The sequence below is a fragment of the Pyrus communis genome, chromosome 9, assembly GCF_963583255.1.
Source record: "Pyrus communis chromosome 9, drPyrComm1.1, whole genome shotgun sequence".
NCBI lineage: Eukaryota > Viridiplantae > Streptophyta > Magnoliopsida > Rosales > Rosaceae > Pyrus > Pyrus communis.
In genome coordinates this window covers 24,666,153-24,692,573 of record NC_084811.1, presented here as the reverse complement: position 1 = coordinate 24,692,573, position 26,421 = coordinate 24,666,153, and the positions used below count along the sequence as shown (strand labels likewise).

General features: G+C 36.3%; 2 protein-coding genes and 1 pseudogene across 2 annotated transcripts; 2 read left to right on the top strand and 1 right to left on the bottom strand.

Moving 5' to 3' along the window:
* Nucleotides 1-9,552: 9,552 nt before the first annotated feature.
* Nucleotides 9,553-19,252, top strand: LOC137744080 (probable UDP-N-acetylglucosamine--peptide N-acetylglucosaminyltransferase SPINDLY). Its single transcript, XM_068483942.1, has 18 exons — nucleotides 9,553-9,852; nucleotides 10,313-10,767; nucleotides 10,927-11,088; nucleotides 11,183-11,358; nucleotides 11,478-11,553; nucleotides 12,559-12,687; nucleotides 12,788-12,907; nucleotides 13,007-13,075; nucleotides 13,161-13,242; nucleotides 13,645-13,739; nucleotides 14,382-14,446; nucleotides 14,806-15,004; nucleotides 15,477-15,671; nucleotides 16,086-16,180; nucleotides 16,305-16,440; nucleotides 16,602-16,819; nucleotides 17,315-17,442; nucleotides 18,313-19,252. The coding sequence occupies exons 2-18, from the start codon at nucleotides 10,357-10,359 to the stop codon at nucleotides 18,705-18,707; spliced, it is 2,751 nt and encodes a 916-aa protein (XP_068340043.1). The 5' UTR covers nucleotides 9,553-9,852; nucleotides 10,313-10,356; the 3' UTR covers nucleotides 18,708-19,252.
* Nucleotides 19,253-19,602: 350 nt separating this feature from the next.
* Nucleotides 19,603-22,456, bottom strand: LOC137744081 (peptidyl-prolyl cis-trans isomerase CYP18-2-like). Its single transcript, XM_068483943.1, has 6 exons — nucleotides 22,317-22,456; nucleotides 22,092-22,187; nucleotides 21,939-22,000; nucleotides 21,684-21,817; nucleotides 20,939-21,023; nucleotides 19,603-20,017 (listed from the first exon to the last, which is right to left on the bottom strand). Exons 1-6 carry the CDS (start codon nucleotides 22,386-22,388, stop codon nucleotides 19,972-19,974), a joined length of 495 nt encoding a protein of 164 aa, XP_068340044.1. The 5' UTR covers nucleotides 22,389-22,456; the 3' UTR covers nucleotides 19,603-19,971.
* Nucleotides 22,457-22,953: 497 nt separating this feature from the next.
* On the top strand, nucleotides 22,954-25,383 carry LOC137744560 (mitochondrial fission protein ELM1-like; annotated as a pseudogene).
* Nucleotides 25,384-26,421: the final 1,038 nt, after the last annotated feature.

The window sequence follows — 26,421 nt, the reverse complement described above, 5'->3', positions numbered from 1 at the left end:
GTCGTGGGAGATAGACAGATAGCATGCAGTAAACAAAACAGAAGAAGGGAAGGTAAGAGCGTGAAGGTAAAGCTAATAGTCAATCAATCTGCACGACTACTTAAGCATAGAATTAAGGTTGGTTTTCATTTACTCTTTCTAATTAACCTTTTTATATAGCATTTGTATAATATATATATATATATATATATGTGTATGTGTATGTGTGTGTGTGTACTGCTACAACTACTTAATTCTGACTCTTTCAATCACGTTTGTCATATCTGTTCTATATTCATTTAAAACTTGTTACTGTTTAGCTCTTTATCTAACGACATAATATCATTTTATTGCTCAAAACGTTGACATAATCTAAAACGTATATTGTCTTTTTCACCTTCTAAATATCATCTCCAGAAAACTTTATTCAATATGGCAACCGTTTCGTCATTCATATAAATCAAACAAGTTTGTGGTTGGTACCATAATTGTTCATTTGTTTGAGATATATGTAAGACTAAACATTCTCCCAGTTAAAATTAATTTTTTTAGAAATTATCATTAGATGATGAAAAAGAGAATGAGCAATTCGAACTATGATATTTATACGATAAAATGATGATATCACGTCTTCATATAAGAAGTAATAACTCTTTATATGTGATCCTTTAAATTTTAGTAGCTTGTAATAATAAAAAAACTATGGTTGCTTTACCCCCATTGCCTATTAATACAATAAATTTCACTTTTGTTAGGTGCATAGAACGACGATAGTCATATGCTGCAGTAAAAGGTCATATAAAAATTTTGAAGAACACTTATAGGTTGCCCTAATTGTTTGTATATGCTTAGATTTTTTTGAGAGCCACGTTGTTTGAAGCTAGTGTTTTGTGTTTCACTAAGGGTTGTTTCTTGGGAATTTTAATGAAAAACTCTCGATATTATTTATTTTAACGAAAAATCACATTTTTACACTAAAAAAATCAATCGTGGTACTATTCATTTTACCTTTTATTTTGTCCTTATCGTTAAAACTCAAAATTTTCAAGTTTTTTTCATTAGTTTTTTTTTTTTTCCTTTGGAATCCTTAGTACTAGATTTGTTTGAGGTGTCTGAATGCCAGATACACCAATGTTTAATGCAATTTGCAAATGCTCCATGATCATTTTGGTCCACACGCAGAGTAGTGACACTGGCACCAGTTTTTATATGAAAAAAAAAATTATGAGTTTAAACTTATTGCATGAACGACAATTTGTTGGTAAAAAAAAAAAAAAAAAAAGTGAAATAGTGCATTTGCTATATGAAGTGATTTTTATTTTCATGATTATGGTGCAGAATAATGTGAAAAGTTCTACATCGATTATCTTGTCAAACAGATTACAAAATATATTAAATTGTTGCACTTTCAAAGTATTGGAGTTTTTTGTGATAGAATTAGGTAGTGTTATTGTGACATCCCACATCGTCCAGGGGAGTGATCTTTATATGTATATTCTTATTCCTACCTAGCACTAGGCATTTTGGGAGCTCACTGGCTTTGGGTTCCGTAGGAACTCCGAAGTTAAGCGAGAAGGGGGCTAGAGCACTCCCAGGATGGGTGATCCATCTGGAAGTTCTCGTGTGAGTTTCCAGAAACAAAACCGTGAGAGCGTGGTCGGGGCCCAAAGCGGACAATATCGTGCTACGGTGGTGGAGCGGGCCCGGGAAGTGGTCCCCTCCCCCGGGCGGGGATGTGACAATTTGGTATCAGAACCTAACCTTGGTCGCGTGTGTGCCGACGAGGACGTCGGGCCTCTAAAGGGGGTGGATTGTGACATCCCACATCATCCAGGGAGTGATCCTTGTATGTATATTCTCATCTCTACCTAGCACGAGACATTTTGGGAGCTCACTGGCTTCGCGTTCTATGAGAACTCCGAATTTAAGCGAGTAGCGCGCGAGAGCATTCTCAGGATGGGTGACCCATCAGGAAGTTCTCGTGTGAGTTCCCAGAAACAAAACCATGAGGGCGTGGTCGGGGCCCAAAGCGGACAATATCGTTCTACAGTGGTGGAGCGGACCCGGGAAGTGGTCCCCCCCCCAGGCGGGGATGTGACAATTATTCATATACATTTTTTACTTTTCACACTTTTATTAATATTTGTTCATTAATCTTCTTCTATTTATTCAATCTGACGGCTAAAAATTGAAAGGTATTTAAGAGATAAGCACCACCATATAATTATTGCATAAGACTGTGCTAAGGAATCTAAGCCGTTAGATTTTCCTACTTTACAAGTCAACGGATGAAGTTTTATTTTTTAAAAGATGAAGTTAGTTAGGCTTTATTGTTATGGTACTGCTGGCTGGCTAGTGAGATATTTCTACATCTGTTACACATTCCACTACCAAAATAGTGAGCAGTAGGGGCGAAATAGTGGGATCTACTCTATTAATACCAGTTTGATACTGCTTAAATTTAATATAAAAGTTTATTTTTTTAGTCATTTAATAAAATTACAGCAGTTTAATATAAAAGTTTACCCAACATTTGAACATTGTTTTTTTTTTGTTGAAAACATTTTTACAAAATAATTTATCAAATACTCAGCTACTTTATTTTATAATTGTTTCTTCTCACAATACAGCATAAACAGTTTTTTTTTTTTTTAAATAGAACAATACTAAACTAGCTAGTGCTTAATTGTGCCAAAATCCCAACCCAGGTAAAGCCAGCAGCCACCCACTAAAGTCAACGGCAACTCTTCTTCCTGTCCTCACTGCCAACACCACTTCTCATATCTTCTCGCTCACTTCTTTTCTTCCATTTCTTCGAATCAGGATCCTTGCCGGATCCATTCTTTAGGGATCACGCAATCGTATCCGTTTATCGTATATCGTACGGTCAGTTTTCGTTAGGTACTATTTATATTTGAATTTTAAAATTTAAATGATTTATGATCGCACGATATACGATGAACGGACACAATTACATGATCCCTAGGGAATGGATCCGGAGAGGATCCTGGTTCCATTTCTTCATCCATGCTTTCTTCATCCTTCCGTTCCATCTCAGAGGCTCTGGCAGGTAAGAATATTCATTCTTAATTTGTTTTATTACGGAAAACAAGGAAAGCGCGAAAGTAACAGCCTTCTTGTTTGACTTATAGGAAGGGCGGAGCATAATTAAGAATGGGAAATGAATCAAATGATAGTGAAACCATCTATTTATACCAAATTTTATAGACCATTTGATGCAGTTGTTGATGATTAGATTATTATTTTAAGTATTTATTAACGTATTTATTTCTTATTGATGACGCATTACATGGATTAAAAAATGAGAAATTTTATTTCAACTCATATAACATCTTTATACACCAAACTTAAATTTTAAATATGAAATATCAATATTAGCCTATTGCATAATTACTACTAAGTACAAGATACAATTAACAATAAAAATAAGATTTATCAATAAACCTACATCTAATAAGCAAACCCTAACAGAAAATGACACCACACAGTACAAATCATGTTATTAAAAAATTGATCAGCAATACAATTTTTATGTTTATGTTCATGCTTCTTTCTCTTTCACCAAAAATGACAATATCTAAATGAACAATAAGTTTTCTCACCAAATAGAGTTGCTCTTAACTAGATTTTCTATCTTCCTTCGAAGTGCTTGTCATGTATTTTTGTTACTTATGAGTTTTTTTATTTCAAACAAGTACAATTTGTTTAACTTAGTGTATCAATTCCACTGAGGTACATATCATTCAATCTTTCATAGTTTTAGTCCGAATTGCATTTAATTTTTATGATTTCAAAACCTTTCGCAGCATAATGGAAGAAGAACAATCTTTGCAGCTTGTTTCTCCAAAACTCATGATTCAAGACCAGAATGCTAAAAATGCTGCTTCTCTCCTACCTCTTATTATTTTGTTTCATGCTACTGCAAATTACTTCATGCCATCAAATGTCAAGTATACGTTTTCCCATAAATGAATTATTTGATTGCCTGAGTTATTTCTTAATGGAAAGTGCAAATACACACACACACTTGGCGCAAAGCAACCTGGAATTTATCGAGAGCAACGCTGTAGAGGATGATGGAAACTCTATCAAAAACAACTGTTGGAAGGAGGTAACGTCTGAGGAGAGTAGGGCTGGTTCGGTATGGGATCCCAAATTCCAAACCGATTTTTTTCGGGACAAAGTTTCAAAAACCAAAACCGATCCGAAATTTCGATATTCCTAAATTTCGGGATGCACGAAATTTTTTCGGAATTTCGGTATGGTTCGGGATTCATCGACCTCCCACCTTCCTTGCCAGCCTACACGGCCCACACCTCATCCCAGATTTGTCCATCTCCCCACCCTATCTCCATCCCCCTCATTCTTGGGCTTGACTTTGTTGCCTTCAGGAGTTGGAGAGCTTTGAGAAGTGCATCGAACAGAATCAGCTACCGATCTTCGTCGATGTGTGAGCTTTTCCATGTCTTGTCGAAAGAAATCTCCATAGGGGGCTACTCTGCTTTGCAGCGATGGATCTAATGTCTTGGAAGAACAATTGGGTTCCTCAGAAGAAGGCTGGAATGGGTATGATGTTTTGGGAAAAGCAGGTTGTGGGTGTGGCTGCTTTTGAAGATCGAGAAAACATTTAGAGGTCTTGGGCTTGCTTCTGCATTTGAGGGAGTCGGTGAAGGGAAAGAGGGAAGGTGGTTGTCTTTGCCTTTGTGGGAGTGCTAATGTCATCAAGAAATAAAAAATAAAGAAATGAATGGTTAGTGAAATCTGTGAAGATGGCAGACAAATAAAGAATAAACAATGGAAAAGGTGGTGAAGAAAGATGGTTATTGGCCAGAGGAACGGCTTGGCTGATTAAATTATATATAGATATATAGATATATATCGGTTTGGGATTGGTACTAGGATTTTTTCGGTTTGGGTTCGGGATTTTTTCGATTTGGGATCAGAATTTTTTCGATATGGTTCGGGATTTTTGGGATTTTTTTCTAGCCTAGAGGAGAGAATGCTTTGCTTTTGGTTTTTTATTTTTAAATGGGTGTAAAGATAAATTACATATTGAATTGAGTTTGTGAGGATATTTTAGGTAATAAATTTATGTTTAAATAGATATTAGTAGTTTAATTAAAAATAACATGGGTGCAAAGAGTAAGCTGGGTGTGGAAAGTGGTTAAATGGATTCAAATAAAATTTCTCTTAAAAAATTAGTCTAAAAAGTTAATCTACCTAATATTATTCATTAAGAATTAATTAATTGTCAATCAGCAAGCTGACGTGCCTTGAGTGATATTAAGGCGGTGCAAGGTCTTTTCCATCCCTAATTAGCATTTGTGACGCAATTTGAAGGGGCAAAAATATCATCCGCCCCTCATTCTTTTAGAGGTGCTTGTAGCTAATTTTCCACCACTAATTGAAGTTTTAGGGGCAAATTTGATTGCCACTAATGCTTCTTATCTTAGTAGTGTGTTCATGTAATATGAATAGTATACTCATGTAATCATTCGTTATTGAACAATCTGATAAATTCACTGCAAAAATAAAATTCTTTACAGCACCGATTAGATTGTAAAAGTGGTTAAGTTGGGAAAGTGAATTTTTTTAGATGTTTGAATAAATACATAGGCATTTAGTCGCGTAGCCCACACGCATTACGGATGGTTTGGTGTGTTCCATAATTAACCCACTTAATTCTTGAGAGAATCTAGCCCAAAGAATTATTTTCAATCCAAGGTTTATTTTAGTCCAATTATTAGAGATGGTTTAGGGATGTCTAGAGCTTAATTTTAAGCTTTATCCCAACCACTAGTGATGGTCTTAGACAATATATACAAGGATAATGCTTGTATCCACCCTGATCCCCCCACTCACGATTAACGAACTTTTACCATCCGAACATCATAATTTGAACCGTTCATTCTCTTTATTATCATCTGAATATCATTATGCAAAAAATTATTCAACTTGGAGATTTTTTAGCCATTCATATGCATCAAACAAATAGATGGTTCATCATGAGATGTTATTTGATATCGATTGGTTAATTTGGTTTAACACATATAGATGACTAAACAATCACCAAATTGAATTATTTTTTACTTACATGATTTATTGTTCATGATAAAGAGAATGAACGATTCCTTATTCAGACAATAAAGATTTGTTAATTGTAAATGGATAGACAAGTAAGTTTCCCAAAAGGACACATGCACCATCCTATATACATTTTTTTTTTTTTTTTGCTCATGCAAAGTATCCAAAGAACATAGGATGCAAGGTTACATAACATAACGGTCGGACCCATTTTGGTAGTCTATTTGTTTGGGCCTTGACCACCCCCAACCCCCCCCCCCCCCCCCCAAAAAAAAAACTCTTCCTCTCTCACCCATTTTTCAGTGTCTTATTCTATACATAATGTGAGCCTATTGGTTCTTCTATGAATCCACAAATTTCAAATGCTTGGAACATACGGAGAAGTACACTTATTTGTAATTGTAATGCTTGGAACATACGGAGAAGTACACTTATTTGTAATTGTTTTGAAAATGACTGAAAGGGTTTTTAAGAAAAATATTTTTGGGTTTTAAAAGCACTTAATGTTCATTTTGGAAGAAACACCACTTATTCGTTTGAAAGTGCTATTTATTTAACAATGTGCTTCTTGCTGGAAACACTTCATATTTTTCCAAGATTCACTTTTATTTTCATTAACGATTAATTTCAAAAGTACTTTTATCATTTAAAGACACTTCCAAACGAGTATTTCTAAGTAACCCTTTCATTTTTTTTGTTTTTTTATAATTTAGCTAGTGAATAGACTTTGAAAATTATTTTGGTTAATGAGTTTAATTTAGTATCTCCAAGAACATTGACTATTTTAATAAATTTTGAATATTTTATTAATTTTGAGGAAAGAATTATAAAGAGTTCGATAATAGTAAGAGCTATCTTTTTGTGTTTTATATTAAATTCTCTCCCCTCTGTGCTAGATTAGCTAGTGACTATTCACCAAGTTAGTTTGCTACTCATGAAGAAACCTTTTTGTTCTGTATCGGGTTAAAATAGCTATTAATAACATTTGAAGGTGCTCTTAGAAAATATTTTTATAAGAGAAGCGATTTCTACACATGTGTTTTCACCTCATGCAGAACTAGTCACCAAGTTAGTTCGCTAATCATGAAGAATCTCTTTGTTCCGTATCGGGCTAAAATAGCTATCAATAACATTTGAAGGTGCTCTTAGAAAATATTTTTATAAGAGAAGCGATTTCTACATATGTTTTTTCACCTCATGCACACCTTTTTTTTTCTTTTTTTTTTCCAGTCATTTGATTAATCAAATTAAAGGAGAATCAAAGAATAAAACTGAGAGAAAATGTGCCGGAAATGAAAAATTAATGTGCATAAAAAAAAAAAAAAAATCTTTAAAAAAGAGAACAATGGTGGCATGCCACGGTTATCCACTCATTCCAGAGAGATTTACAGAGGCATTTCAGCCTCACCCTAGCCACAAGTCTGGCTTCCAAACCAGCAGCGGGTTTCGAATCCGAGACCTTCAATTTTTTAGTTTTAAGAAAGCCTTGTAATGTGCATAAATCATTCTTCTTTTTATAACTCAAAAGAATTAAACAGTCCGTTTGCAAAATGATGCCCCATTTTTTGTTAGGGTGGTGTTATTCACACACCACTTTTTACGTTCCACGCATACCTCACAAATTTTGACTGTTGGATCAAACAAATTGAAAATGATCAAAAGGCAAATATAAACAAGGGGTGGGAGTTGTCATAATTTAGTGAACGATGAAAGTTAGAAAAAAAAAATAGAATAATTCAAATCACACTTGCATCATTGGCTGGGAGTTGCCCACTATTTTGAGAAATGATAAAAAACAATCTCTTTTTGAGCGACTAATACAAACACAACTCTTATTATTTAATCTCTCAACTTCCCATTGAATGGCATCCTTTTCTTCTCTCTCTTCTTTTTGGGGTGTGTCTCTATTATATCATTTTCCTACTCCTCAAATCAAATGGTTCCATACAACATGCCCAATAACGTGAAATCACATTGGCGAAGAGAACCTGGTGGGTCGGGAGAAGCACATTGATGCATGTTTTCTTTTCCTCAGCACCCAACTTTCAACATTAAGATTGATTGAATTTGCTTGCTGACGACTGTTTGATATTGAGACACACATTGATTTTGCATGACCCTACAGCATATTGGCATCATCCACCTTGATCTGATTCTCAATGTTTTATATTCCGAAGTGCCTGTAAAATATCTAAGAACGACCTAACAATTCAATTTCTTTGACTAAGTTTTAAATGTGAGATCAAACATATACACAACGAATTAGGCACATGCTTATATAAAATGGCAAAGTTTTGAAGAGTTGTACCAGCGATAGCCGTCAACACACGTTTAACATTTCTAAACCCGTAATGGTCACGATCCATCGAGATGACAATATCGATATATTAGGCTTGAGTCTAGTCGAGAGGTATGCAATTTGTAGTAACATCATCACATGATTCCCATTTTACCGAAGGTCACTTACTCCGCTATCAATTCTATCACCGCAAAGGATATTGATTAGGAGAAAAATAGCGACTGAACAGTATAGTTGCATGTGAAACATTTAGAAGATTTGTTTCTTTCATTTTTTTTTTTCTCCGAATAATACCATTCAACCTTTACTCGTACATCACATTATGAATCACGTTACTGACATGCATGCATACCACACTTCTATTACAATGATTTAATGTCTCGTACACAAACGTGATATGCATACGTTACTGTTTCATTTCATCTGATTTCGTTTTTTTAAAGATAAATATGTGTTTGACAATCTACGTCACTTATCGTTTTTTTCATTCACACGTAACGTTTGTTTTCTTTATTCACTAAGATTTCTTTTTTTCTTTATTTATGATAATATTTGGTGGAGTAAAGGGGAAAATACCAATTGGCAATTATACCCCTACACCCGGAGCACATTGCCCACAGTGGACAAGAGTAGTCAAGCTCACCCAATCCACCTTAACAAGATTTTGAAGAATTTTTTGATTTTTTTTTTTCAAACAAAACCATTATGATCCTAATTTGTGCGTTGTATTACTAATCACATTGCTAACAGAAGCGAGTGTCGATTGTTTGATACATTGTTTCAATGAATTTTACTTATTTTTAAGACAAATATATCTTATAACGTAACTTTCTTTTATTTTCTTTATCCGCTCATGTTTCATTTTTCTTTATAAATACTTTATCAGAATTAATATGTAAAACACCAAATATGCCCTGTGGAGCCAGATCACATTGGCCACAATGGAAGAAAGCCAAAGATCTCATTCCGTCCAGGGCTTTTTGGGGCTTGCCGACAATGACACTGCCCGTAATTCACACGCCGAGTCGCCGAGTCGCCGAGTCGCTTGCGTTTTGCGCGGTCTCAAGACTCGCTTTTAGCGCAGTGGCATAAATGCAAATACCGAGAAAAAACAGGGTTAAATGCAAAGACACTCACAAACGTTGTGATTAACGGCACACACACTCTCTCCCCCCTCTCCCTCCTCCTCCTCCTCCTGGGTTTTCTGAGACACAGTCAATTCGACCTCTGTGTCTGAAGAGAGCCCGAGAGGCCGACGCAGGGTCTCTCTACTTTTTACCGTAAAACGGTAAAAACCCCACTCTCTTTCTCTCTCTCCTCTCTCTCTCTCTCTAGCTACAAGTGGCCATTTACCATGGAGCTCTGAGTTGGCTTCGGCGGACGCCATAGCCGTGGCCTAATCTCAGCCGTTGATCCCTGCCATTTCTCGCTCTGTTTCGGCACAGCAGGGAGCTCCTCCGGCTCCAACTGTACGCTTCAAATTTCCCAGTTTTCCATTTATTTATTTTTCCCTCTCGTTTTACTTCTTCCTTAATCCCCTGTTTTCAGTTTAATATCGTGTTTATGTTGTAAAAAATCATGTCTTTTTATCGGTACGTGATCTCGGTGTGTTGGGGTTTGGTTGATTAGTCAATGATCGTGTGGTTTCAGTGGAGTGGCTGACTGTGATCGACCTAATTTAACTAGGGTTTGGAATTGTGATTAATGGGGGTGTTTAGAATAGGTAATTAGGTTTTGCAGGGACTTGTTTTGATGGTAATGCTGCTACATGGCTATCTAACTTAGTTGTGAGAGTCAATTTCTCGAGCCTTTGTCCAAGTCAGAATTGTACTGAATTTTCAATGTTTTGGGTTTTTGATTGGCTTATGTGAAATTTTGAATTTCAAGTTTGCTGTTAGAACTGAATGTTTATGTCGAATTTTTTTGTAGGTTGGTTTTGTTCCAAAAAAGAGGGAGCTTTTATCGATACGCAAATGGCATGGACGGAGAAAGATGTTGATAATGTGACAAATGGAGAGCCGGCTGGAGAGAATGGATTCTTGGATAGTTCGCAGCCTTCTCCTAGTACCAGTGGTTCTATGGTTGTTGGAGTTCCGGCAGGGAAAGTGTTTGAAGTGAAAGATGCTCATTCTTATGCCAACATTCTTCGTTCGAGGAACAAGTTTTCTGATGCTCTAAGTCTTTACGAGACTGTGTTGGAGAAAGATCCCGGAAACGTGGAGGCTCATATTGGAAAAGGAATATGCTTGCAGATGAAGAATATGGGAAGGCTTGCTTTTGACAGTTTTGCAGAAGCCATCAGGTTGGACCCGCAGAATGCATGCGCTCACACACATTGTGGAATTTTGTACAAAGACGAGGGCCGTCTAAGGGAAGCTGCCGAGGCATGATCCTGTTGCTTAACTTTCTATTTTTATGGAAAAGAAAAGAAACAGTATTTCTCTTGATCTGTTTTCTACTACTTTTTTGTGCTTAGATGAATGATTATTTATGATTGAAGTTATGAAATTTTACCAGTTACTATTCAATTTTTCTTGGAACAGTCTTATCAAAAAGCTCTAAAAGCAGATCAATCCTACAAACCCGCTGCGGAATGCCTAGCCATTGTATTAACCGATCTTGGAACAAGCTTAAAGCTTGCCGGAAATACTCAAGAGGGACTGCAGAAGTATTATGAAGCTTTGAAGACAGATCCGCACTATGCTGTAATTTAATATTCTCCTTCCCCCTTTTTAACCTTTATTTTCCTTGTTTACTGTTCTTACAAATTTGTATTCTTACCTCACTCTGGAAATGCAGCCTGCATATTATAACCTTGGTGTTGTCTACTCCGAAATGATGCAATTTGACATGGCCCTTACTTGCTATGAGAAGGCTGCATTGGAGAGGCCGATGTATGCTGAAGCATATTGCAACATGGGTGTCATTTACAAGAATCGTGGTGACTTAGAGTCTGCTATTGCTTGCTACGAGAGGTAGTCTACTGTTTGCATTCTTCTTGTCAGTCTAAGTTGGGGCTTGCATATATATAACTGTAAATCTGTTTGATGATCTATGCTGATGCGTTTCTTGGTTGGTTGCTATGCTTTACCAGGTGTCTTGCTGTTTCGCCAAACTTTGAGATTGCAAAGAATAATATGGCAATAGCATTGACAGATTTAGGAACAAAGGTGATATTTCGTTCCTTTTTTTTCATTTTGGATTCTTCCCTTATTGATATGTTGGTTTGTTGTAATCGACTACATTACTCTTACGTGTTTTCCTATAAAACTTCCATTTTGGTTTTGCTACCTAATTTTTACTCTCTGTTCATCATTGTTTTGTCGGGGTGGTTTGGTTAAGAAGTGGACGATTTTGTTTATTGTGCAATGGTCCGAAGAAAATTTGTGTCCTAGAGACGGTGTCGAATTCGTTGCACTTTCCTTGTCACTAGGTGCTCCCTGACATTTTTGTGCTATGATTACACCAAAAGAAATGTGCACCGAAATGAATTTAATCAATCCTCAATGATAAATCCGTTCGGTAAGACAAATTAGGTTTGCCAATCCCAAGATATACTCACACCATGGACATAGGTTGTAAACTTTTAACAATGCATATTATTTTCTTGATGAGCACAAATTATCCGTATCTGACATAGATAAAAGAGATATTAAATGGTGAAAATCATTGAAGCATTTTTTCAACAGAGTGTATAGAAGTCCTAACCTTTTAGTGTTTCTATTTAAAGAGAATACTGTTTAAAATGCAGAAATGCTTTATTTGTTGCTCATAAATTTCATTTATCCATATTTGTGGTTGCTTAAATTTCAATGACTGAAAAGGGTGTCTAGACTCTGGTGATCTCGTCATATATTTACTTAAACATTTTTAATTGACTCTTTTTTTACTAAATTAACTTAATCAGTAACATCCATGAAGAAATATTTGTGGTCAAACCTGAGTTGGATTTACTTTGTGTGAGATAAACATGATGTGCTAAGTATTAGCTGCAATGAGCCCAAATGTTTTTGTTCTCTAGAATCTTTTGTCATCTGTTCGGTCTATCTATTTTTGTTTTGTGAAGATGATAACACCACTAGCTTATTTTCTTGAAATTTTTATATTTCTATTTTCTCATTATGAATTTCCAATTTTCTACATCTGATTTTGGATTCAGCAACATGTCTATTTAGGTTAAATTGGAAGGAGACATTGATCAAGGCATATCCTATTATAAGAAGGCTTTGTATTATAACTGGCATTATGCTGATGCTATGTACAATCTTGGGGTTGCTTATGGTGAAATGCTTAAGTTTGACATGGTGAGTGTTTTTCTGTAAGGGGGAACTCGTATTTGGATGTGTTTTCTTTATGGTTTAGTCAGTTCTACATCGTTTGGGTAATCAATTTTTATTTATGCAGGCAATTGTGTTCTATGAACTTGCTTTCCACTTCAATCCCCATTGTGCAGAAGCATGCAATAATTTGGGAGTGATATACAAAGATCGAGACAACCTTGATAAAGCAGTAGAGTGTTATCAGGCAATTTTTGATACTTGTACAAAAACATTCTTTCTTTTATCCCTTCTAAAATACTGATTGAATGACATTACCATCATCCCATTTATTATCAATTTGCAGATGGCTTTGTCAATCAAACCAAACTTCTCACAATCGCTGAACAATCTTGGTGTTGTCTACACTGTTCAGGTTGAATTTCAAACCCTTTAATGTGTCAGACTCTAGAATGTCTATACATCAAGCAGTTGCTGACTGCCCTCTTTGCTATTGGCAGGGTAAAATGGATGCTGCTGCAAACATGATTGACAAAGCTATAATTGCAAATCCCACATATGCAGAAGCATACAACAACTTAGGTCGCTCTCTTTTTTTCTCTTACTGTAGTCTTTGGACCTTATGTTTTGAAGTGATTGATGGAATTCAAGTACATCTTAATATAAAATTCGAATAAATACTATATGTATTTATTTTGTTAAAGAGCACAAGATCTTTCAAAAGGTGCAGTCTATGAAAGTAAGAATTCTTATACTTAAGAGATAATGCCAAATTCCTATTTTGAGAGAGCCCATATTGAAATCAATGTTTCCTACTCATCTAATTTAAGGAAATGGGGAAAGGTCCTGTGACTGCAAGTGATATTTCATAAACAGAATCTAGAACTACTTGTTCCGTTGTGGTGGATTATGTTTCATTTTGCTATAATTATTTTTTGTTTGAATTTTTTTCTATATTCATTTTTCTTTATCATTTAAGTACAGGGGTACTATACCGAGATGCTGGAAATATTACGCTCGCTATTGGTGCATATGAGGAATGCCTCAAAATAGATCCTGATTCCCGAAACGCAGGCCAGGTATTAATACTCTAGACTCTCATGGGATTTACTCACAAGAGTGCAAAGCTTTTTTTTTTTTTTTTTTTTTTTTTTTTTTTTTTTTTCATGCTGTTGTGGGTTATACCTGTAACATCTAGCATGTTGATTTTTTATTCTTTATAACGACTGGTGGTGCCTAAACTTGATAGCTTGGCTAATATATTTCCTGTAGCTAAGTAGGGTTTGTATTTGTTAGAGCTGCTAGTTGGTGAATTTGAAACCTTAGCTCTTATTCATCACTTGATATTTGACATATCTTTTATGATTATTAATTTATTAGAACTTGCATGAGTACCACGTGTGGAAAGTTGTTCTTATCTTAAGATTTTCATTGAACATGTCACTTTTTCTTGCCAATTCCTTGAAGGTTATGGTATATTGATTTTCCCCTGAGCTCCTGCACCGTCATTTCTTCTTCCATGGTTTCTTACAAGAACTTTCTTTTTAAAGCGATCATCAATGAAATTCTGTAACATATAAAGATATCTTGGTTGTAGTTTGAGGAAGCAGCTAAATGAGTGTTTACTTTTTAATTGTAGCTGCTTCCTGATGTCTCCTACTAAAGAAAGTCTTTGGAAGTATTTGTTTTAATCTCTACATGCCTGACCATTTTTCTTGCAGAATCGATTGCTTGCGATGAACTACATAAATGAAGGACATGATGATAAACTTTTTGTCGCTCACAGGTCTCAACTAATTCCTCTTTAACTTTACATGATTACTTTGCCTCCTCTCTTATTCAGTGAATGTAATAAGCTTCATATAAAAAGAAAAGAAATTGACTATAAATAAAAACATTGATACATTTTGAAGCTATAGCCTAGTCTCATAGTTATATAGCTATTTTTTTTTTTTAAATTAACATTACCTTTATAATAAAGATACTTTATAAATGTTTTGTCTAGTGTTAGTGACCATTGTAGTCTTCTTATTGGTGTTTATATATTCTTTTTTATGTTCTTCTTGCCAATTTCACGGCAGTGTTTGACCTTGAAATCGGGAGTTATAGATTTGTTGATGCTCAGTTGAATTTATTTACATGCAGGGACTGGGGTAGGCGCTTTATGAGGTTATATCCACAGTACACTTCATGGGACAATCCAAAAGATCCAGAACGACCCCTCGTGATTGGATATGTGTCTCCTGATTATTTTACTCATTCTGTTTCATATTTCATAGAAGCTCCGCTTGCCCACCATGAATACACAAAGTACAAGGTGGTTGTGTATTCTGCAGTAGTGAAGGTATTGATTTTCTTCATTTTATTTTACTTTCATCCATGTTCGTTGTCCATTTTACGTTTAAAGTTGTGCTTCCTGTAGACCGTGTCTTAACTTTTTCATTTGCAGCTTTGGCCAGAATTATACTCTGTGCTTTCAGTTCTCGTTATAACATATTTTCTAAAACCATATGTTTAATGAGAACTTGTCATCGTAACATATACTTATTTTTGTTTTCCTCGTCTCCTGTCTTCATTTCTTCCCTGTCTGGCTGTTGCCTAACCAAATAGACCCACTATCCTAGGATTTGTCAAAAATTGCTTAGTTAAATCTCAGTTGGTTGTAAGTCACATGTTCTCTCGAAAGTATTTTTTTTATATATTTAATTTCATGCTGTTATAAAGTTAATAACTTGTAGTTGTCTTTAAGATCAAATACTGTATGAGATATTTTATCCCACACACAATTTGGAATTGACTTTTATATGATGTCACAGGCAGATGCCAAGACTATTAGGTTTCGGGAGAAAGTCTTGAAAAAGGGTGGGATTTGGAGAGATATATATGGGATTGATGAAAAGAAGGTTGCAAGCATTATTAGAGAAGATAAGGTTGATATCTTGGTGGAACTTACTGGCCATACAGCAAACAATAAATTGGGAACAATGGCATGCAGGCCCTCACCTGTTCAGGTATGTTGAAAGGTGTTCTATCTTTTCTCAGGCAGTTGGCTTTAAACGTGTTCTTGTTTTCTGTGTATCTTTCTTTGTTGACTTTTAATCTTATAGACTTACAGTATAATATACAATATATTTTATAATATGTTGCAAATCTAGATTTTTTTTCCTTTTGGTTTCAGCAAATCTGAAAGTTGAGGAAGTTCAAGATAAATCTTTATCCTAGAACAGGCATTTGTGATTTTCCTGTTTATTGGGCAACTTTCAAGGCATTGTGAGATGCTTTATATATTGAAGCCTAATATATTCCTTTTCAGTCTGAAAATGACGCGTCCCGTTAAATTTGTTCCTTTCATTTTCATGTGCCTCACTCACTGTTTACGGTATTGTTTTCTTTAAGTGGCTAACCTTCTATTGCTGGATTTACAGGTGACCTGGATTGGCTACCCAAACACAACTGGTTTGCCGGCAATTGATTATAGAATCACAGATTCTCTGGCCGATCCTCCTGATTCAAAGCAGAAGTAAGTCTAGTACTATTTACTCCTATGATAATTGCTCTTTTTCTTCTGGATTCAAGGATGAGTATCTGATAGAGAGTAGGTAGTACTGGTAAATTTTTAGTAACTGTCTTTTTTTTTTGGTCAGGCATGTTGAGGAGTTGGTTCGATTACCTGATTGCTTTCTTTGTTACACACCTTCCCCTGAGGCAGGGCCTGTTATGCCCACTCCTGCTCTTTCCAATGGCTTTGTTACTTTTGGTAGCTTTAATAATCTGGCGAAGGTATTATTTAGGTTTCTCTTTTTCTCTTGGTAATCAAGCATATAGCTACAGCTATAAGCAATCTTATCACGCTCATATTATAAAAATCTTGTTTCTTACTGGAAAAAGGATTACATTTGTATAATGTTTTTTCTCACTAATCTTTTCTCCTCTCTTATTAGATCACTCCAAAAGTGCTACAAGTTTGGGCAAGAATTCTTTCTGCAATTCCGAATTCTCGCCTTGTGGTGAAGTGTAAGCCTTTTAGTTGTGATAGTGTGAGAGAGAGATTTCTTTCAACATTGGAGCAGCTGGGGTTGGAACCTCTACGTGTTGATCTGCTGCCTCTAATTTTACTCAACTACGATCATATGCAAGCCTATTCTCTCATGGACATTAGGTAAATTGGAGATATTTTTTCTTACATTTGGAAGGACAATAGTGTTACTACTGTCAAAGTTTGTTTATATTTCTTGTCTATTTATCTCGCTTGGATGATCAAGGGGAGCAATTTTCCCATGTGTGTGCTCATTTCCTCTGGATTCTTGAATTATTGTGTAGTCAAACAAAAATGAGCGTATGAAGTAATTTTACTCAGGCAAACAGGAAACTTGATCTTGACTAGTAAAGATCAATTAATCTATTTTTTTATAGTCAATCTGAAAATAAGTTAAAGAAAGAACAAAAAACAATTAAGTTGACCTGACCATAATGTGAATAGAGCAACCTGTGATGCTTTGTAGAAATTAGAGAACCATTCCAGAACTTCTAATATGCATGCAATAAAGTTTTACTGGATTCTGACCTGCTGGCAGCACATTTTAGGAAGGGTTTCACTTGTTACTGTTAGATCTTGTTTCGAGGTTCTAACCGAATTTATATTCTCTATATGTAGTTTGGATACTTTTCCATATGCTGGAACAACCACAACATGTGAATCCTTATACATGGGAGTCCCGTGTGTTACTATGGCTGGTTCAGTACATGCACACAACGTTGGTGTTAGTATTCTCAGCAAAGTTGGTAAGTGTTTCTTTTCCTCCTTTTTTAATCAATGTCTTTCTGGTGTACCAAGTACCATGTATGGTTGCTCTGAAGAGACCTTTTTCTTTATTTGCCTTATTGTTGGTTGCATATTTTGGTTTATATCTCCTATATGACTAAGAAGAGAGAATATGTGTCACAAGCTCTAGGACACCTGAGATCAATTCTCACTGTGACAGGCACAATCTTCGTAAACATTCTCCAAACTTGACTAGGTAGAGATGCACCAGTTTAAAAATAAATTCCTTCAATATTGGACTTTTGATGGATGTGCACGGGTGGATCCACCTTGGGGCAAGGTGGGTCAGCTGACCCCCACAAGCTCAGAAATCCTCCATGTAAGAGCTGGGCGCTGCCCTCCAACTGCACTTCGAATTGTCTTTATGGGCCTTGGGCAGGGTAGCTGCTACCATAATGCATTTTGTATGCGTTGCCATGGGCATCTGTCGATAGGCTCACTTGGCATTTGTTGGCACTTGTTTGCATATGTCGGCATGCTCACTTAAAAGCTATTGACATCAGTTGACATGCTCTTGGCATTTGTTGGCACTTGTTGGCATCTGTCGGCATGCTCGCTCAAAAGCTATTGACATCAGTGGACATGCTCTGAATTGCATGCAATATGACTTGGCAAATGACGTCAGGCCTACTAAAGCTCTATGCAATGCCAATTTGCATGCTATTCAGTTCAAAAAAAAATTTGCACGCTGCGTGCTATTCTTGCTGACCCCCAATAATATTTCCTAGATGTGCACATCTTACAGTCATTCTGCATGTGTGTTCTTGTTAATGATTGATCATTGTTTTACCGCTGATAGAACCTAACCGATTAAAGTGGACTAAATACAGGGTTGGGAAATCTGATTGCTAAAAGTGAGGATGAATATGTCCAGTTGGCAGTGCAGCTGGCCTCTGACATCACAGCGCTTTCGAATTTGAGAATGGGTCTCCGGGACCTTATGGCCAGGTCGCCTGTCTGTGACGGACCAAAGTTTACCTTAGGGCTGGAGTCGGCATACAGGAGCATGTGGCACAGTTACTGCAAAGGTGATGTGCCATCACAACGGCAAATGGAAATGCTACCAGAGGAAGTAATCGCTGAAGATCCAGCTGCTGGAGTCTCTGATCCAACAAGTATTACAACACCAAGAGAAGGCCCTCCTGGATCTATTAAGACTAATGGATTCGGTCCTCTTCCACTGCCTGTGCTGAACCCCTCCACTTGTGAAGAGAATGGAGTCTGATGGGTACATACCTGAGGCATTGGTACGGAGTACAAAGCCATATTGCTGTTCTGGGTGATTTGATCTGCCTATAGTGGAATTGAGTCCGGTTGTAACGGTGGAAGCACTATGTTTACCTGCCCAGGATCACATTTTTTTGGGAAACAACTGCTTGGCGGCATTCGGAGTTGATATTATTCTGCGCAAGAAATACGTCTTTCTATGCTTGACCCATGAAAGAAAGAGGTGATGCTATGAGCTTCTTAGTTAGCTGTCTGCAATTTTTCCCGACTATATAATTGTGGTTTGTAAATTGTAAGAGAACCTTTTTCCTAATTTTGTAGGTTTTGCTTGTATGATTTTTAAACAGCATAGTTGGCATGTCAGATTACCTAGTCATTTCCTGGTTTGGTTAACAGTTGAATCGTGCCTTCTCTCTCATAGTTCTACGATTTAATCAACCAGTTTATAGATGGATTTTTTTGTGTAAAGCTTAGCATGTCTCGACGCTATGATTCGCAGAATGTTTGTTCTTCGTGTAATAAGATTTACCGGCGCTTCTGATACTAGTATAATCTTCTGAAAGACTCAAGAGCAAGGGAGTCTTGAAACAAAATACGTAGTTCCATTTGCATTGTGCAAACACCTGCACTACCTGTGTGTGTGTCACAAATGATGCATATTAGCGCTTACACTTCTGCTTTCTCCTTGTCCCTCTCCATTCATCCTCTTTTTTATGTTCCTTGATTCTCATTTTATTATTCCGTTCGAAGGCTAGAAAAATGGACTGCGAGGCTGAAAAGGGAAGCGAGAAAATCACTTCTCTAAATCAATGCAATTACCGTAAGGATTGTTATTTATATTTCGAGCATGGGATTGGAAGAAAGTGAATAATTTCATCAATGGGGGTATCGAGGATACGAATTTTGGGACATCTTTCAACATTGAGAAGAGAAAAATGCTGGTTGGTAATGACGATGTTTATTTGAGCGCTCCCGCCTTGTACAAGTCGGGGGAGAGAATTCTTAAAAGAGTAGAACTACTAATCAAATTGTGTTAGGTGCCAAATATAAGGGTTCAGTCTAGTGAACAATCACTCCCCCTTTTCACCATTAGTATCCCTGCATGACTGAAATACACCAACCAGCCAACATTGTTATCCGTCGATGCAAAATATCCAACTTGTTGAAGCTCTATGACTTTATCGTTAACAGAAGCTTTGCAATTCGATCACCCTGGTAGATCCAAGGCACGACTTCATCAAGCTCTCGAACAAAGAAGATGTCTAATCTTTGACAGATGTTCGTAGTATCTTCACATCATGCACCGGCCTGTATTACGAACAAAATCACGTCAGATCAAGTTTTGAACAAATCATGCAAACTTAAGTCTCCTAAAGAAGTGTATTACAAGGGCACAATGATTAGAAATAAAACTTACAGACCGGTGATCATAGGCGATTAATTGCAAAAGTTACAAATCTAAGTATGACAAGGTGCTATAATCACTTACAAAACTAAACCTAAAATCTCTTAATATGTTAGATCACATTCGGGAAGATAATCTAAGTTTCTAACTAATCACTTATTCATCACTTCTCCACAACATTTTTCCACGTGAAAAAGACAGACTCTTACAATTGGTACTGTTAAAAATTGACAATATTCAATAATTTAGCATCATTTCCAAACTATCTGGAGAATTGAGGCAATCGATTTAAACTGTTCGACATATCTACCTATGATTGCCTATATCCAAAATCACAACCAGATTTACCACATGCTCCTATGACTGAAAACATAGCATAACAAATTTGAGTCCACATTTATGTATCCAAAAAAGAAAATAGTCAACGGCTTAACTTGCTCAAACATAAGACATCATTGCCTGACATCTCTTTTTCTTCCTTCAGTTCTAAAAGAAGTTTAACTCATACCATAAGAGATTCCTCTCGCAGATTTTATGAGACATTGTAGCTTAGCTTACTATGTCACATGAGCCGGAAACATTTATTAAAAAAATATTGAAATTCACATCAGAAGATAATCTTAGGACGTCATCATGATAATTTGCTTCTCCAAGACCAAAATAGTTACCAAGTTACATTCTAAAGTTTCAAACTCAGAATCTTAATTTTTTCGGTTTGGTAGAGGATCCGGCAGTGTGACTAACCATTAGCAGGAAAACTGCAAACAGTAGAAGGCCATTTATCTGTGTCAAATATCAAGATATACAACTGAGAGAAGGCATACCTATCAGTATTATCAGTTTGGACACTGCCAAGTCTTTTGATGAACTCCATTCCTGTGCAGATCCTTCCAAATATTGTGTGCTTTCCTGAATGAAAGCAGAAACATCAGGCAAATTACCATCAGTGGAAGGCAAATTTTCACTGCATGAAATTGCACTGATGAAAGAGAGCCTTCCCTGCTCTCACACTGGTCATTAAGTTTTGTTAAAGATAACTCAACGGGAACAAACAAATAAATCCAAGTAAACAGTATTTATGCTAAAAGGATGGAATACTGTCATAAAGAGGTCAATTTATAGCTCAAACAGAATCCTAACAGTGATGGTATAGATTATCAAAGTCATCTGTTGCTTAAAGGTTCCTGTACACAAAAACAGCCCAATACACATAACTATCTCCAGATTGTGTGTGCATGTCAGATCGTAAAATGCTCATAGAAATATCACAAAGAAATAATATTATGGCAAGAACTGTTTTTCAGTCTCCAGACATTTCCATAGGTCACAGAGCAATGAACTGAAGTCTTGTTTCTTATCCCACTTACATGTGCACCTAATGACATTGTATGCAAAGATATGTACCCATGAGAACGCCAAAAACGTTTGCTGCTAAGGATCAGTTTTATGCAGATTAAGTAAAACGAAAGGTCAAATACTGCATAGATAGTACATAATAAGAAAAAAGGATTCCAACTAGTTTGATAAATCATAAAACAGTCCAAACATTATGAGTAAACATTATATTACCGTCCAGTGACGGGCACGGTGCCAACGTGATAAAGAACTGGCTTCCATTTGTATTTGGACCAGCATTCGCCATCGATAAGATGCCAGCTCCAGTATGCTTCAACTCTTGTTTTATCTCATCCTCAAACTTTCCCCTGAAATCCATTATACAAAACAAGTTCTTCACTATGTTTCTCAAATATAATTAAAATTGGGAGGTTAAACAAAACAAAACTCAATACACAAAGGATAAATTCAAGGGGAAATTTTTTTTACCCATAAATGGATTCTCCACCCCTTCCTGTCCCAGTGGGATCACCACCTTGCACTATGAAATCCTACACCAATTCCAATTCAATCATCACTAAATTCTATATATATATATATAAACAATATTTATATAAAATACAAAGGCAGAACATATGAAACCTTGATGATTCTGTGGAATTTGACATTGTCGTAATACCCCCTGCGAGCGAGCTCGATGAAGTTCCTGCAAGTCCTTGGCGCGTGCTTGTAGTAAAGCTACGATTTTTAACGATTAGAATACATAATTAATGTCAAGATGCAAACTTTATGGATTGAATTTTCTGTTTGGTTACTGAGAAAGTGAAAGAAAGTTGAAGAGAAAGCTTGGGAAGAAAGAGAATTTACCTCGACGGTGAAGTTGCCAATGGTGGTTTCTAGAGTGACCTCCGGCGGCCCTCCCTCTTTGCTTGCCCACATCTTTCTGACTCGAAGATTCTCAGAGACTCTGAGCGGAAGGCTTCAAATAAATCCCTTTGGGAAATCAAGCGGATTAGATCCTCTGCCAGATATTTCCTGCAAAACTTTTGATCGACACCGTTCAAACAAATCAATGGTTCAGATTCTGCCACATTTCTACATTAAATTTCCCATTTTGCCCTTTACATATACGGCGTTGTACTTTTCGAATTTGTGGTTTAAGCCTTGGGTTTCTGTTCTTGTTTAATTTTAATCAAAGTTTCAATCTTTTTGTGAAAATTTGAAAAATCTGTTGATATTGGTACTGGGTTTCTGTTCTTGTTTAATTTTAATCTGGTTTTGAGCATATTAATTGAGGATTTTTTGGTTGGTTTTTAACTTTAATGGTTGATTAATGATGATTATGCAGCGTGTTAGTCGACCAAAAGGAGGAATTAACGAGTGGCTTTCATGTAAGTTGAGGATTTCATTTCTACTGTCATTTCTGTCATGCATGTTGGGGTCCTAGTGGATTTCAAGTAAGCCCCACGTGCATTGATCAGTTGAAGGAAAAATAGTTGAACTGATGGCTGTTTCTGTTGAAAATGGTGCTAGCTCAGGCCTCTCATCTGATATGCCGGAAGCTGATGCAAAGCAGATTGCAGAAATGGCTCGTCGAACATTGGACAAGTATGTGTGTGGCTACTTCTTTTCCGGGGTTTCGTAATTGAATCTGGAAATTTGAACCTTTTGTCAAGTTCTATTAGTTGCCAATGGTGGTACGTTGCTTGTGCTTCATCATCCTCACAAGCTCATACAACATGAATGATATTATTTCAAATGTAGGGTAATTTTTATTTTTGTTCAGTAATTTCTTTCTTAGTAAAAGATTTATATGCATGCTTTCTTGTCTGTCTAGAGATGGCCCGTTGCTGGTGGTTGCATCTCGTCGGGATACCATTCCTGTTTCAAGCGCCATAAAACAGTCAGCTCCAGAAAATGTTTTTCTTGTCCAGGTTAAGGTTCAATCCCCCTTAGAAAGAGATGCATATGATAATATGACTGGTAAAAAAAAATAAGGCACTGCATCAATTCAGCATTTGTTTTTATTTTCCTTCACGGACTAGTGAACCCTTTGCGATGTTCTGGTATCATTATTGCCTAATCACCCTTCTCCTTGTTCCTTCCAAAAGGAAAAATCCTCTTTTACTTTGGATGTTTATGTTTGCAAAAGGAAGATTAGCCTCTTATTTATTTGGATTTAAATTATTCTGGAAATACATGTACTTTGGAGAAATGCAATTGACTTTTTTCTTCAATAAAGTGGTAACCTATCTTCTACTTAATAACATATCTTTTCTTTTTTATTTTATGTTTTGGGGTATGTCATAGTTTCTTCAAATGTTCACTCTTAATGTTAATGACAATTTTTTTCTTCTTTTTAAATTTTTGTTTAGCTCACTTTGTAACATGGTTGTAATGAAATGATGCATGCAATACTACAGTCCAAGGTTGCATCTGATTCTATTAGTCTCTCTTTGATGACATGTTCCAGATTCAACATCCAAGGTCGCATGTGGATAGGTTTGATTTGGTGAAAGCTCCTTGCCATGATTATTACCCATTGACCCCCATGCCCAGAAGCAAATTCCTTGGTTTCTTTGGAGGTGGATCACTCCGCATGAACCACCGGGCAAAAAAATTATGAGTATCTGCCATCTGGGTGGATTAATACTTGTGCTGGTGTACAAATGTGTTCATAGAATAATTTTGTTGACAGGTTCTCTATTATGGGTTTCAGCTTCTCACTGTTGGAGCTCTTTATCAGGCTGATTTTGCTGCACTTATGAGCGCTGCTTCTGTCTGGCATGCTGAATTGGCACCACTTCCCAAACCTTTGCTTGTGGTTAATACCGGAGGCCCTTAAGGTAAGTTTATGCAGCTAAAAAACTGTTATGTTTTAATATTGTCGTTTTTATGATGAAATGCTTTTGATGGATTTCTGTCATTTTCATTATTATTGATGCAGGAATCGATAATCAGAAATCCTGACATTGTAGACTTATAAGGTGCTGGTTTTGCCATGTCATTATCTTTTACTGTGTTCTATTACATGCCAGAGTTAATTTGTTTGTTGGAATTACATATTGGTCCCCTCTTCTTTTGCATTGCTCAAAGTTGTTTCTCCCTTCTAGTTTTGCATTGAGATAATCAAATAGTCCTGCATCCATATTCTTTTCATAGGAAACTGTTCATATGATGCAGATCTTTAGAATGTTCTTTGGAGCTGCGGAAGTGTGAGAATATCTTCTCTTTGAGAACTACCGAACAGCTGTCCAGAGTTTTGAGGAAAGAATTCAGTACTAATCCCAAAGTCTACATTTGGGATGGTGAAGGTACTTAGTTATCATATTCTTAGGATCTTATGCACCTATAAATGCTCGAAAGTGAAATGTTATGTTATATGTAATACTGCTAGGTCGCAATCCACATATGGGCCATCTAGCCTGCGCCGATGCTTTTGTCATTACCGCTGATTCAGTCAGTATGTTGAGTGAGGCTTGTAGTACCAGTATGTTCTAAGTATGATGAATGACGAGGGCCAACTTAATTATTCATAGCTGTGTAATAAATAATTCCTGTAGTCAATTCATGTGTTCCAAGAGTTTGTCATGTTCGCTTCAGCACACCTGTTCATGTGATTGGTGGGGAACACTTTACATGGAAGTTCGCAGACTTCCAGAACTCTCTGCGGGAACGAGGAGCTGTTCGACCATTCACCCGTAAAGAATATTTAAGTCACCAAACATCAGTTCCTTACCTTTTTCAGTTAGTAAATGAGAAAAGAAGGGATCTAAGCAGCTCTCTAATATGAGGTTTTCGAAATTCCTCTTCTTTTTTTTTTGAGTAGATGTCCCAGCGTTGGAGATATACACCACTCAATGACACTGCCGAGGCTGCTAGGCGGGTGAACAAGACACTTGCTGAGCGTGGGTGGAGTATACAACTTACCTAAATGAGCTTTGCCAAGTCATTTAATACTACGGTCCAATGATATTCTTCTTCATTTATAAGTGAGCGGTTTTAGATACGATTCTCGTCAAAGACGAATTCAAGATTTAGCTCACTCCCCCACTCCTTAGTGTAGATAATATTGAATGTATTAAAATAAAAAAGAGCTTTGCCAAATGTCAAACCCATTGAAGTAGAGTAGTTTAGTTTTCAGTTACAACATAGCTGCATGTGATTGATTTAGTCTACTGTCAGATTTCCATGTTTATAGAAGTTTTTCGTCCGCAGTCTATCCAATTTTGCGTAATTTATCTTTACCAACAAAAGAATTGTACACATTTCTTATTTATATTTGGCTGTTTCGTTCCCTAGTGACACCCGAGTTGTTAAGGGAAGGCACTTCCTTTCGTATCGCTTCATCTCCTTCAATGTAAAATGAAAAAATTGAAAGAAGAAAGATCATGGACACTTGCATTACCAAGATATTAAAGTTTGATACGGTTATTTCAACATTATTCGTGTCAACGTGACAATTTCTTAATAACTTACTCTATATGCCAAATAGGAATAGCAACGGTTTGGTTTGGGGACGGAAATGTTATATCCATCCCCATAACCACAAAAATTTACCATATCCATAAAAGCAAATTAACCATCGGGGATTATCCATAACCATATCAATCGGGTAACGGATTTTCAATTGGTTATCGGTTATATCCATCTTCATCAAAAAACAAAAAATAAAAAATAAAAAAAACTATATTTATCCAATCGACGCATTATAAATTTTAGTAGATACTAATTCCATCATTAAGTAGCAACATCTAATTACAAAAAACTAACAATATATTTGAAGTTGTTCATGATAACATGCACCAATTTCTTGACGGTGGAACTCTTGAAAAGAGATGAATCTGATAAACTTGTAATATTTGATAATTGATATATAAAATGATTCAATGAATTAATTTGGTTGAGTATAACAATAAGACTACTGAATTGATGAGGTTGTTGGTATGCCCCATGCATGATGTTTGGTGCA

What these genes read in the sequence shown, in the direction of transcription:
- LOC137744080 (XM_068483942.1), top strand. Translation starts at nt 10,357, where the DNA reads ATGGCATGGACGGAGAAAGATGTTGATAATGTGACAAATGGAGAGCCG. An exon ending in GCTATTGCTTGCTACGAGAG is followed by an intron (nt 11,359 to 11,477) that starts GTAGTCTACTGT and finishes ATGCTTTACCAG; the next exon opens with GTGTCTTGCTGTTTCGCCAA. An exon ending in GCAGGCCCTCACCTGTTCAG is followed by an intron (nt 15,672 to 16,085) that starts GTATGTTGAAAG and finishes CTGGATTTACAG; the next exon opens with GTGACCTGGATTGGCTACCC.
- LOC137744081 (XM_068483943.1), bottom strand. Translation starts at nt 22,388, where the DNA reads ATGTGGGCAAGCAAAGAGGGAGGGCCGCCGGAGGTCACTCTAGAAACC. An exon ending in AATTCCACAGAATCATCAAG is followed by an intron (nt 22,001 to 22,091) that starts GTTTCATATGTT and finishes GAATTGGTGTAG; the next exon opens with GATTTCATAGTGCAAGGTGG. An exon ending in ACCGTGCCCGTCACTGGACG is followed by an intron (nt 21,024 to 21,683) that starts GTAATATAATGT and finishes GCTTTCATTCAG; the next exon opens with GAAAGCACACAATATTTGGA.